This window comes from Nicotiana attenuata, chromosome 7, assembly GCF_001879085.1.
Source record: "Nicotiana attenuata strain UT chromosome 7, NIATTr2, whole genome shotgun sequence".
In the NCBI taxonomy this organism is placed as follows: Eukaryota; Viridiplantae; Streptophyta; class Magnoliopsida; order Solanales; family Solanaceae; genus Nicotiana; species Nicotiana attenuata.
This window is the reverse complement of record NC_031995.1, coordinates 44,286,624-44,299,777: the sequence shown is the minus strand read 5'-3', so window position 1 is coordinate 44,299,777 and position 13,154 is coordinate 44,286,624. Positions and strand designations below refer to the sequence as shown.

Genomic DNA, 13,154 nt, shown 5'->3' with positions numbered 1-13,154 from the left:
GGAAATTTTATAAGAACTCAATGTTTGTCTGTCTAAAATGCAAGACAATTTTCTGTTGCACAACAACTGCATCATCAAAATAAACAGGGTGCTTTCATACTTTAGCTAATACATCATCATAACTTATTTATTGAGTACACCATACACTTTCCTATGAAATTTGAAGAACTTTTTAGTCATGCAGACACCTTCATGAAATTGGTTTCCACTTGTATAAAGAAATGAAATCAATATATTTTGCTTGGTTTCTTGTCCTTTGGGTTTCATTCATTTGAACTCCTGGAAGTTCACATGTCCAGTTGCTTGTGCATGCTCAACAGCTTCCTGTATATCAAATGCAATTTTAGCAAAAAACACAAGTTTAAGAAAGTAGGCAGAATAATAACAAGAAGCAAGCCACGATATAAGCTGCGCTGGTCAAACCTTTTGGCCCACGACCCCGATTTGGCAAACTCCACAACGCAACGTGAAGTTGGCTGTATCAGTGTAGCTCCTCTTCCTGCAATGTGCAACAGCATAGTGATTAGTAGATTTAAGTAGTTTCTATTCATATCCAAGAAGTAAAATAAGATCAGATAAAAAAGAACAGCAGCTCAGAGTTAGAACACACACACACACACAAACAATCAAGGTATAAAGTAAAATAAGCCCTCACAACCACATTCTTATCATGTCAATAACCTCAAAATGCAAATAATCTATGGAACTCTTATCCAAAAATCCTCTAATTCTTATCATGCCATTCCTCTCAAAATTCTGTAACTTCAGATCTTACCAATTTTACCCAACCATAAACGCAAAGCAGCATAAGAACGAGGACTTTAAGTGACAAGAACGCACCAACTAACAAAATTCATGAGTGTATAACTGCGCAATATCTATTGAGAGATCCTTAAGTTTTATCATGTTAGGACATCTTATCATTGTTGTCCATGCGAGCAACTACACCACAAACTCAGCAAAGAGAACTATGGATAGATTTGACCCACAAGGAAAATTATCATAGAAGTAGTATGTTGTTCTTCAGAACAAACAAATGCTCTCCAAGTGATGAATCTCGTCTATTATTCGAAGCTTCATATTTGGACTAGTAAATGTGCTACAAAGGAATCGAATTGTATGAAAAGCATAACCTAAAAGTTTAAACTATTGGAAAGAGAAGTCTTCTATTCAAACACGCGTCTCCTCGCACGCTGCAAGCATGGCCCTGGACTTGATTCTTTATTCTTAGGCCACACGTGGAAACTTTTTTTTCCTTTATGAGACAGAGCTTCGAACTCATGACTTCTGTCAAATAGTCATTGAATGGCCTTAAGCTATTAAAGGGGAACACTATCATTAAATTATTTATTTTAAGCATTCAACATAAGGGAAGCAAAATCACAACCCAAATCTGTATGTCTAGACTGTATTCGACCCCTACAATGTGGGCTTGAAATGCAATTTCCAACCTTGCAGATCTGTTAGCTGGTATTGAATAGACTTCGAATAAACGATAAGATGGCTCAACAGACGTCCTTTTTTTCCCCAGACCCCACTTTGTGGGATTACACTGGGTTTGTTGTTGTTATGGCTGAACAGATGATGCACAGCCAGTTGAGAAGTCACTGCTACTAGCAGCCTTTTTAGTACAGAATATTTAAACACAGAACAGACTGTTTACCAATAGCTCCTTGAGCTTTTGGGCACCTTAGCCTTCTGGACAAGCCAAAGTAAAATTTCCCATGCTATATAGCTATTATTGTAGCTGCCAACACTGCATGAATTTGACAGGTTTAACTTAGATATGGTTGTTCAAAATTGATTCTGGAGTTTACTTATGCCAAAACTTATTTAAGTTGGATAATTCAAGAGTACTGGGTGTTTAAAATGAGGGAAGAGACAAGTAAAAGAAAAACTGGGATTTACCATACGGTGCTGCAGATTGCCTACATACACCAGGATTAGTGAAGGAGTTATTGCGATTAGCTGACAAGATTCTAAAGAGCTGCAGGATGCACAGATGCTCCCAGAGGGTGGATATCATTTTCTGGGGAGTGTCGAGGGTATAAAATGCTAAACCCTTGATATGTCGTTTTCTAATTGAATAAAGAAATCCTTGATTGAGCTCTTGTATCCGAAAAAGGAGATCAAACATCACAAGATTGTAACCAAGGATATTTAAATATCTAGGATTCCAAATCCCATTGATGGCTTAAAGCCAGAGGCAACAACAGCCATGTCCTAAATGGCACTGATTGAACAGCTTCATCCAGAATTGGCTTCACACATCATTATCTATTGTATACTAAAAAGCTTGAAGATCAATCCCTTTCTGTAAGTGTAGTCAATTGCGTTATCATTTAACTTTCCTGTAAGCAAGCGGAAGAGTACGATCTGCCCCTAATTATAATTCAGCAATCGACAATTTCTAATCAATCCAGGTAAATAATGTTTAATAGGAGAAGCAACCAAAAAGAGGTACTCAGAATTATGATGATAAAAAGAAGAGCTTGATGCATGAGAAACAATACAAGGAAATGAAAAACTCAACGTCATAAATATAGAGAGAAATAGAGATGGATCAAAACTAGAGAAAAGACTTCTCACTGGGAGCTGTCTGGAAATAGGTATAAAGCACCAAATCGATTAAGCAATATATATAAACCAATCACCTATGCCTCAATCTCAAACTAATTAGTGTTAGGTTTATGAATATTTTGTATCAATTCCGCTTGAACCAGAGTATCATTCCAATTCCAATCTAAATAATTATCTTTTAAGGCAAATGATGGGTTTTCTAGTACTAGAGTTCACTAGATCGTACGCTTATCATTACTCCAAACAAATACCAGACCTAATGTAAGTCTAACAACAACTATACCTCAATCCCAATTAGTCGGCGATGCCGATATGGATTCGTTGCTTCCATTATATTCTACTCCTAGTCGAGTCTGATTTGATTCCACTATATTGTCGGTCTTCTTAGACAACTTCTCTTTTGTGATGTGACGTCTACCTCGTCTCCTTTTATCACCTTCAACCACAACAGTGTTGCACCTACCAACCGGTGCATATGGAGGTTCATGTAGCACTTGAGTAAACTATCTCAAGCAGCTTTCTCTTTATATATCCTCTATTTGTGCTACTTGCACTCTATATGATGAGATCATTTCTAGCCTTGTCGAATCTTAACATCTGAATTTCTACTACATACATTGTATAGGATATGTTAGACCATACAGACTCAACATTCACTCCCATATAACATGTTGGTCTCACAATTGTTCAATAAAACTTGCATGTCATTTTATTACGTTTCTCCATATCGCATAACACTTTTGTGGTACTCCTCAATTTCAAACATCATATCTTAATTCTATGTCATTTTCACCAATCATGCCATTCTCTTGGAAGATTGAACCAAAAAATATGAGTTGTCCGCATTTAGGCACCACAATCCGTCTCACTTCTACTTATTCTAGAACTGACTCTTTGTGTTTATTCATAGTTCCAACTTTTGGTTAACTCCCTTGCTAGCTTCCAATTAACATAATTAGGCAAAATATCGCTTTGTAACAAAAGTTAGATCAGATACAAACTCGTTCAGCACCCAGAAGAGAATAAAAGCATTATTCCCAGGAAAAATAACAAATCAATCTGAAGTAAAGAAAGTTGAGATCTCCAGCACGCTAACCACAGAAGACTAGTTCCTATACTAATAGCGCGGAAAAGCATTTTAACAAAGAAACTTAAGGAACCAGGTAGATGTATCAAATCTGAGCCCATTATCATCTGGCTGTACAAAACTTCCCCAACTCTAATTCTTGCTGGTTTCTTTGTTTATTGAGGAATGTGTGTCAAGACATAAGGGTGCTTCAAAGGAATTTTCTGATGCTTACCTTTGTTGCTCCTTAACCAGATTAAGAGCAAGCCTCTCAGCTGGTCCTACAGTCCCATCTCTCTGCACAGTAAAGATTGTCTGATCAAACTCCTCTGGAGCTCCTTCAGCAGGGGACATCTATTGGTTGAAACAAGGGGTAAGTGGGATAGTATAAACTTAAAAAAAGGAAATCAAACTCCTCGCAGCTTTGTCAAAAGATAGCAAAATCTCCATACAAATGTTAGCTTGATGATCTCATACTCTACTAACTGGCAGCTAATAATTTCACATTTCTTATGATGGGTAAATGCAAAATTTCATTAGGAATGGCACTAGGGATGGGCACAAAACGAGCCTAAGAACAAAGATATAAGGAGCTCCTCCCATTACAAATATGCTTACTATATAACAGAATAACCCAACAAAAGTAAAGTAACAATAAAATTTAAACCAAAATGACCCAAAGCACGTTAAACCCAACAGACTAACCCAGTATATCAGTTATCTGTGCTTTTTCAACAATTGTTATATCGGATTCAGATCACTAATCCTATCTCATATTCTGATCATTTAATTCATTCATTGATTTGATAAGAGTCCAGACAAAGTCCAACTTGGGACCTTAACTTTGCCCACAGTCCATCGATTTACAGGATCTATAACTTTTCACATATTTTTTTCTCTCCGTGTGGTTCTTCCAGTATAATAACAGAAAGATCCAGAAGGTGCATGAGTGTGTGTGTGTAGAGAGAGAGAGAGATGAGAGAGGAAACACCATACAGCCAAAGCATCATAATGGAGCCCATCATAAATCAGCATTACTCTTTCCTGATAGTTCTTTCCCTGTTTAAGGATCAGCCATATAAAGGTGGTTAAGAGGACTTGGAATTGAAAATTACTCATGTAGAACACATCCTACTACTTAAATGCTAACCTGCCCATACAGATCACAGCGTGTGGTTTGAATATCATAGGCTGCGATTTCTCGTCCATAGTAGTCAGTCAATATTGAAAGCTCTATGGCACCTTAAGAAAATAAGTGTTTCAAAAGTCAGAAACGTCAATGAGAAAACACAATACAAATAACAAGAACTACAACGATTAAATATGAAAGGGATGTTCCTTAGCAGCAAGAAACTAGAGTTCATCCAGCTAAACATAATCGCAACTAGACAGACAACTAATTGCAAGATTTTATCACCCAGTTCTACTGTAAAACTATCTGTGGAGGGACCAAAAAGGAGAGCATTGACTAGTGAACTTATTGTTTTACCCCAACAGGACTTCAGAGGTTGAGATAATCCAGGAATATGATAATTTAAAACAGACGTCAAGTATAGACATACCTCCCCATTTCTCTGGGTTAAGAATCCAATCACAGTACTCTTTGTTGGGCTTCCCAAGAAAGGCATCAGAATATTTTGTCGGGTCACTTGCTACTGTTGCAGCTATAACCTTCAAATTTAAGATGTGCAAAGAGTCATGGATGAGGACTGATTAGCTTTACTTATAAGAAATACACCAGGCTTCAAACCATATCAACCTATTGATTCAAGTCTTTCTTTTATTTTATATATATATATATATATATATATATATATATATATATATAAAAGAACTGATTTAAGTAACTTTTCACTCATAGAATTAATAAACAGGAAATCGGAAGCTGGTTGTTTTGACATCAAGTGATCTTCCTGAATAAATTTACCCTGTGGCAAACAAATTATTTCAAAACTATTATAAACCCAGATTTCATGTCCACTATTGATGTCTAAAAATGTATTTCATACCCAACCCTCAGGAATGTCTTTTTACTACATGGCTCTTTTTCTTATGTTATTTGTTACCCTAGGCACGACCTTGAAATTAAAAATGATCTTTGGTCACCTCTCGAGATTGATAAGTAACAAAGATCCATAACAAAAAGTCATCTTTTTATCGATAATTTAAGGCAAAATTGAAACCTGTCTAAGCTCAGGGGCTTTATTTCTGTCATGGTCCATCACATAACTGCATAAACAAAGAAGAACGAGACATTGATTCAAATTCATCCTGTCTCCACTCCAATGGAAGAAAAAAAGGGTGAAAATCAGCAGAAAGTAAAATGGAAATAAAGTTTACCCAACAGCATTGAAGAGACAACTGTTATCTGAAGGAATAATCCTTCGAACTATAGCACCTTCCATCTACAAACTATGCACCTACAAAAAAACAAAGAAAATCAAGTTGCTGAATTTGTACATAATAGGCTATTACCTGCAATAATTAAATACCAAAAGTGGTTAAAAAAGACAACCTTTATCTGGATGAACAGCGTCTTGAGAAATGGAACCGAAATTTTTGGCGAAAAAAATCAGCTAAATTACACGAAAGATCTGTCAGATAACGGAAAAAAAAAAATCAATATTCGTAAATTGAAAGGATACGCAGGTAATGAAGAAAGACGATAGTTCCAGATCTATATATGCACTGACCGAAAAATAGGAAATTGCTCTTCTTCTTTTATTGGTTTACAGTAAACCGAGAATCGCTTTAACTTGACGACAGCTGAAAATGAAAAGACAATTTACGAATCTGAAGAAAACACAACTACTTCCTATTTTTTAAGTTTTAATATCGTGTTGTGGATAAGAGAAATAAATAAGTCATTTTAACATATAAAAAGAAAATACATCTCTATAGTTATATATTTAACTTTAAACTTTTTAAAAAATTTCGTGCCAAGTCATTAGGGGTTCAAATGGTTGTGTGAGTATTTGCAAACTTATTTTTAGTTTTACGGAGAGATTTACTTTTATACATAAGAGATTTATGTTTATACCTGAGATGTCTAAAAAAATATAGTAATTTTTTAATTTTAACATAAAGTTTTTTTAGAAGAAAATGGTTCAATATAATGCCTGCAAAATTTGGTATATTTTATTTTTAGATCTTTTATATAGAAAATAAATTTTAAGAAAAATTTGACATAAAATTTAAAAAATTGTAATGAGCCATAAGAGGGAGGAGTAGTGTTTGCTTGCTATTGTAATCCCTCGTTAACTATAAAAATTAAATAGGAATATTTTGTAAAAATAAAAATACCTGATCCCTGTAGCGCGGTGTACGTAACGTTAAGGTGGTCCAGAAAGGAATAACGGTCAAAAACAGGTAATTGGGCAAATGGCGCGGCCGGGTCCAATGCATCGGGTTCTATAAATCTCTGTTTATTTTAATAATAATATCTCTGACTATTAAAAGATGTTCTGTTCTATTTGTCTGTGCAGATATAATATTGACATGTAATGTAGCTTTGGAAAAATATCTTCTCTATTATTTATTACACGAGCCATTAGAAAATACCCTTTTTACTCACATCTTAATAAAATGCTCTTTCCTTTTATTTGGTCATCAAATGGTCCTTCTTATGAATTGAGATGGAACCATTATATTAGACCTTTTATTTTTATTCTTACTTAAGATGGAATGACTAGTTGAAAGAGACAAAACTTAGCCCATGGTTCAATTTGAGTCATTGTGTTTTAGAAAAGTGCAAAACTTTCCCCATTTTTTCTCCTTGGCGCTACCTCTGACGTTTGATACCTCCAAAATATTATTCTTGCATTTACCATTGCTGTTCATTAATCCATAAAACAAGCAGTGATACCTCTCTAAAGTCATTGTAATTTCTCAAAATTATTACGTGATAAACGGAAAAAAAAAAATCTACGACATGATAAAAATGATAAAAGGGACGTACGTACATTCTAATTAATTGGAGAGAAGAGGTAAAAAGTAAAATGAAATACATAGGTAATTAGCACATCTGCTGCTTATTTATTACATGTAATTTTGTTCATTATCGATACCTAATATATGGATTTCTTTATGGTATCATGAGATCTCAAAAGGATTAGTTCTTTGCTGGAATGTGACTTAATATGTCAACTTTTGAGACATTGCTTATATATGTGGACAATACAGATATACATACACGTACATGGTACATGATTTTTAAAAATATCAATATAATTCATTACAAGAATGGTCAATAGAGGTGGAGAAATGGTTAAACGAATATAGTTATCCGCCCATATTATCCATTAAAAAATGGGTTGGATGATAAACTTTTTAAAAACAGGCCGAATATGGATAAGAACCATATTATCCACTTAGAAAATTGTTAACCAAATGGATAATTAATGTGTTTAACTTTTATATTTGTAAAGCCTCAAATTGGGGGTTGTTCAAGTTTGGGAGACTAGGAATTCTCCCGTAAGCGATCATATTCAAGAAGCCATGGATAATATGGATATCCATATTATCCGCCGGGTACCCGTTTTTTATCCGTCTCAAATACGGGTCAGATAATCTATCCGGTTTTAAATTACCCGTTTTCGACCCGCTCATATCCGACCAGACCCGACCGTTTGCCACCCCTAGTGGTCAATATCAATTAGAAGCAATTTCCTCTTGGGGGGTTGGGGGGGGGGGGGGGGTTCCATGATTCTATCAATGACTTTATTTTCCTTCTTCAAACTTTTTGATCATTCTTCAACAATCAACTTTAATAAATGAAGGCAAAGAAAGAAGGACAATTATTTCAGACAGAAACAAAGGAAGGAAAGGAATTTAATTATGCAAATTAAGTTCTTCTTTCCTCTTACTGAAACTTCTGTGGATGATGTATAATTGGCCACCAAACAATACATTATAAAGACATAATCAGTGGCCAATAATGCACCTTCCAAATTACAAGATAACAACTACATAGCTCCAATAAAACATTTCTGATTGATACAAAGACAATGCAACAAGTTTCAGTAAGCAAAACTTGTAGTCTCAGGAGAATGCGGACTTAAGTTATAGTTTTATCGATATACCAACTGAGACGGACGATTTGGGCATTCAAAACGTGTACTCTCTAAATCTTCTGCTTCAAGACATGGCGCAACTGGACCTTCTGGCTCTCCATTCTTGCCTCCAACAGCTTTGATTTTAAACTGTGCTTGTGAGAATTCCGCGGCCATTCAATGCACCCTTTCATCCCTCGTGTTATTTGTGGATTGGTTGAGTCGGGTGAGCTCCACTGTCCAGCAAGGTCTGAGGGGCTAAATCCACTTTTACTCGAACCATGATCTGGAGAAAGAACGGCACAATTTGATAGCCTCCCATTTGATAGTCTCCCATTCATTCCTTCTACTGATATCTTTTTGTAATTGTCTCCATTCGATTTCCAAAGCCTAGATATAGATGACACCTTCTTAAGCTGCCGACCTGGCCCTGAACATACTTCACTTATCTCTGTAATTGGTGTACCATCACCTCTTGAGACATTGCTATACTTCCTGTTGGTAGAAGAGATGCTTCCTTCAGGAGAATAACTAGAACCTTGTTCATCGAGATGGCTCACTGTTTCCCATTCACTTCCCTCTTCCTCTAAATCATCGCTTTGATTGACATATGCGTGAGAATGTCTGTGGAAGTTGTCTTTATTGTATACACCACCATCAGGACTGTATGCAGGACATGGCTCAATCTCCCTGTCATTATTTTCAATAAAATTAACATCCTCAAACACAGAGAAAATATCATCTGGGTTTGGAGGTTCATAAGTGAATTCCGTGATATCACGAATATCCACTGAAGCAGCTGCCTGTTGAAGCTGCTCAGCCCTTTTAATCACTTCCTCGTCAGGGTTCATACCTCTAGAACTTAGAAAAGACTCTAGCTCTGCAATTAGTCTATTCATCTGGGAATACTTCTCTTCTAGTGTCACCTTAGCATCAACTAGCTTCATCTGAACCCGTTCCTCACGCCAAACCTCAGCCATCTGCAACATCTTTCTTTCTTCATCTACTTCCTCTCTTAGTGTCTGAGATTCTCTCTTCAATGCCTCTACTTCAGCCTTGTCTTCTCCAATTTCCTTGGCTAATTCTTCACACACTTCCTCTATCAACTCTCTACCTTTCCTTTCTTTTTCGTAATCTTGCAAGTAGCGCTTTGCTGATAACTTGGTATCAGCCAGCTCATTAACTAACTTGGAGTTTACTATTTCCAGCCTCTGTCGGTTTTTCCTCTCTCTTGACAAGTCAGCTTTCATATCATCGATAATTGCACGAATTTTTTCGTGTTCTCGGCTTCGCCATGCTGTCTTCTCTTCGCTAAGTTTTCTCAGAAACTGCTCGAGTTTCTTTTTTGATGACCGCCGCTCCATCTCAAGTTGATAAATTCGGGACCGAGCCTGTTCTAATTCACCTTCAAGCTTAGAAATCATTGCAGCATTCTTCGACTGTTTATCAGGAACCTTCTGATGGCCGTAAATCTCCTTTATTTCCTCAGCTATTTGCCAGCCAATTGGATCCCACTTTGTTGCCCCCTCCATAGCTGAGTTTGAATATTGAAATGACGGTTCTAGCTACAGAATATAGAGGTAACCCTTTTGTTAGACGAGCAAGTACGGAAACCATGAAACAGCATTGGTAAAATAGTACCATGAATAAACTAAATACCAAGAGTCTTTGATACTAAAAAAAAAAACTTTCATTAACTTCCGACAACTCTAGGATTTCCCTAATACAAGGGAAGTCGCTTTTCCTGCGCCTATTACATTGTTTAGGGCTATTACGCCAACTTTAGGAGCTTAGATAGTTAAGAAAACATTGAGAAAGCACCTACATACCTTGTGAAAAAGACCATTTCTTGGACCGGAGACAGATCGAGGACTCTGCACGGTATCATTAATGTGAGAATCATTCTGTTCACTGTGATGATGATGGCCGTAAAAGGGCACATCAACATGACCAGCCTGAAAAATAAAGTTGAGAAAAGTTGCTTAACTTAGGATCTGGAATAATACAACACTAGTCGAAGTTACCATTCGCTCTAAGGTCATAAATGTACCAACTTGGAGACGGTTATGGTCCTAAAATCACAGGGACTAACAAAATTAAACTACCAACATAAGAAAATGAAAAAGTCAAAGCAAGCAGAAGTGAAGCTGCTCACAATTATACCAAAGGGACCAGAAAACAATCTCAACTGGGAAGATTAAAATAGATTATAGAGATGAAACTTAAACTTCAATCCTAAAGTTTCTAATCATGCATTCATAATTAATCTTTTTAAGGAAATGCCAAAGTCAATGTAATTAAAGCAAGTAAGTAAACCAAGTGATCTCAAACTAGTTGAGGTCAGCTACATGAATCCTCTATATAATATCAATTCAGCTCTATTAAAAAAGGATTAGAATCATTTCAATTCCAAATTCAATTGACATTTAACATACAAATGACCAAAACTAGAGAGGAAAAGAAAAACCCTAAAGAAAATGAACTACCTGAAATGCTAACTTTTGAGGTGGGATATTGGCAACTTCCGGCAACTGCAGCCTCCACAATCCAGCAGCTAACTTCCTAGCAGAAACCAAGGTTTTAACTTTCCGGCCAGATTTCCTACCAAGCTCCACCGTGGACTCGTCGGCGTCCCAGGTACAAGGAGCATTGTCATTTACATCCTCGTTATACTTCCAACGAAGTAAAGGGGTCTCAGGTCTGCTTTTTTTCCCACCAGCAATATCTCTTTTTAACCTCACTCCGGTGCCGGAGTTCTTGGTTTTCCGGCGAGGCGGTTTACGAGAGCAAAAGGGTTTGTGTAAAAGATCTGAATCAGGTAAAGGGTTCACTAGTTTGGATGATGTAATTGCTGGAAGCTCAGCTTTGTTAGCAGTGACCTTCATCTTTGATGCAGAGATTTAGCCATTACTCAGCTCTTTTGGTTTATTGCCTTTTCTGGGAGTTAGTGACATAGATGGGTTGAGTATTTGAGTTGAGGGGGGTAGGGGACTGGTAGTATGGGGGGCCCGGGTGGTGAGGTTTGAGGAGGGGGTGGGTGTTCTGTGATCTCTTTTGGTTTTGAGGCGAAGGAAGAGAGAAAAGCAGAGTGCAGTGTGTGTGTGTGTGTAATGTAATACTACGTATAAGTAGATTATTTGTACGGTCAACGTTTCTCATTAACAATAAATCTTTCTTTTTTTCTTCCATTATATCTGGTAATCGCATTAGATACTCACATTAAAGTCTCCATTAGTCTAAAATTCGTGCAGCTTAAGATCCATTTAAGAAAAAGTACTTCTTACTAGAATATTTTCATTTTCAAAGTCCAAATTTATGACCTCTAATTAAAGATAGAAACTCATATTTATCCCAGCATAATTTATAATGGTCATTAATAAATCTTGGATTGCCATAAAGCGCACAGTGAAAGGTTAACTTATATTACAGAGTTGTATGTAGTATTTTTGGACAAAAACGGCGTCGCTTTGTTCTTAACTGGAAGGAGGCAGTTAAAAAATAGTTTAACAGGAGTGCCAGGCTGCCGTTAGGCATGGTCCCACGCCCCTCTCCAGCGGGAGCGCGTAATGACTTTGCCGCTGCAATTTTCTTTTCCTATTTTATTAAGTTGAAGTGTTAATGACATTCTCACACGGTTTAGCAACCATAGCTTAATGAACCTTGAAGTATTTCAGTCCAGTTACAAAATTATAAATATGTTGTCAAATATTAATAAGCTAAAAGTTTTTCGTTTTTTTGATTCTCTATATCTTCGGGCGAGAAATATCCGTGAGTTTCCGTTCTCCTTTTTCCTCAAGTTTATACATACATATCCTAGCTAAAAAACGCAAAAACATACGCGAGAAACATAAAATCTCATCTTCTTCAATGCTAATCCTATTAAATTCGAATATGATTTTGTGAGAAATTTGGAGTGGGTATTGTTTGAACTTATTAGAAATAATCTAAGTATGTTGTACAAAGTTTGAAGGTCATTTGATGGACATTTGGACTAGTTTGAACAAGCATTCAAGTGATAAATCGTACAAGAAATTCGTTAGAGATGCTTATACACTTTTATACAATGTTATATGCTATTATACAAAGAGGTACATAAGTATATTGTTGTATAAAAGTGTATAAAGATGTATAAACACAATAGTGAAAATGTTCGTGATACATTATGTATATAGTTGTATGAGAAGAATATAAGAAATTCACAAAACACATGTACATAATATATCAACCTTGCATGCAATAGTGTATAAGAGGTGTTTATACACTATATATGCAATACATATACTATTATACAAATGAATTCAATCAATGGAGCTTCACAAATTTTTTTTTCTTCTTCTTCTTCTTCCTTGAGCATCTTCTGAAATTTAACTCACATCTACCTTAAATCTACTCTAAATCACTTCAAACTTAAGTTTTTAACTCCTCTTGATGATCCCACTCAATTGGGACAATACCAA

At 36.1% G+C, this 13,154-nt stretch overlaps 2 protein-coding genes across 4 annotated transcripts; both read right to left on the bottom strand.

Annotated features, from left to right (window-relative positions):
• LOC109229002 (ubiquitin thioesterase OTU1) lies at nt 56-6,483 on the bottom strand. Of its 3 annotated transcripts, none has more exons than XM_019394296.1 (10): nt 6,340-6,483; nt 6,162-6,240; nt 5,987-6,066; nt 5,830-5,875; nt 5,209-5,317; nt 4,797-4,888; nt 4,643-4,705; nt 3,882-3,943; nt 424-499; nt 56-324 (listed from the first exon to the last, which is right to left on the bottom strand). In XM_019394296.1, the coding sequence occupies exons 3-10, from the start codon at nt 6,049-6,051 to the stop codon at nt 268-270; spliced, it is 570 nt and encodes a 189-aa protein (XP_019249841.1). In that variant the 5' UTR covers nt 6,052-6,066; nt 6,162-6,240; nt 6,340-6,483; the 3' UTR covers nt 56-267. The 3 variants fall into 3 exon arrangements, with proteins under 3 accessions (XP_019249841.1, XP_019249839.1, XP_019249840.1); XM_019394294.1 differs by having other exon boundaries at nt 3,882-4,000; nt 6,340-6,481; XM_019394295.1 differs by having other exon boundaries at nt 3,882-4,000; nt 6,162-6,222; nt 6,340-6,481.
• Nucleotides 8,455-11,810, bottom strand: LOC109229001. The gene is made up of 3 exons (XM_019394293.1): nt 11,184-11,810; nt 10,527-10,652; nt 8,455-10,262 (listed from the first exon to the last, which is right to left on the bottom strand). The coding sequence occupies exons 1-3, from the start codon at nt 11,580-11,582 to the stop codon at nt 8,769-8,771; spliced, it is 2,019 nt and encodes a 672-aa protein (XP_019249838.1). The 5' UTR covers nt 11,583-11,810; the 3' UTR covers nt 8,455-8,768.

Excerpts from the sequence above, each read along its gene's own strand:
- LOC109229001 (XM_019394293.1), bottom strand. The coding sequence starts at position 11,582 with ATGAAGGTCACTGCTAACAAAGCTGAGCTTCCAGCAATTACATCATCC. Across the intron at positions 10,653-11,183 it reads CTCAAAAGTTAGCATTTCAG|GCTGGTCATGTTGATGTGCC; the intron begins GTAGTTCATTTT and ends TTTATTTTTCAG. Across the intron at positions 10,263-10,526 it reads GAAATGGTCTTTTTCACAAG|CTAGAACCGTCATTTCAATA; the intron begins GTATGTAGGTGC and ends TATATTCTGTAG.
- LOC109229002 (XM_019394294.1), bottom strand. The coding sequence starts at position 6,051 with ATGGAAGGTGCTATAGTTCGAAGGATTATTCCTTCAGATAACAGTTGT. Across the intron at positions 5,318-5,829 it reads AAGCCCCTGAGCTTAGACAG|GTTATAGCTGCAACAGTAGC; the intron begins GTTTCAATTTTG and ends TTAAATTTGAAG. Across the intron at positions 4,001-4,642 it reads TCCATTATGATGCTTTGGCT|ATGTCCCCTGCTGAAGGAGC; the intron begins GTATGGTGTTTC and ends TTCAACCAATAG.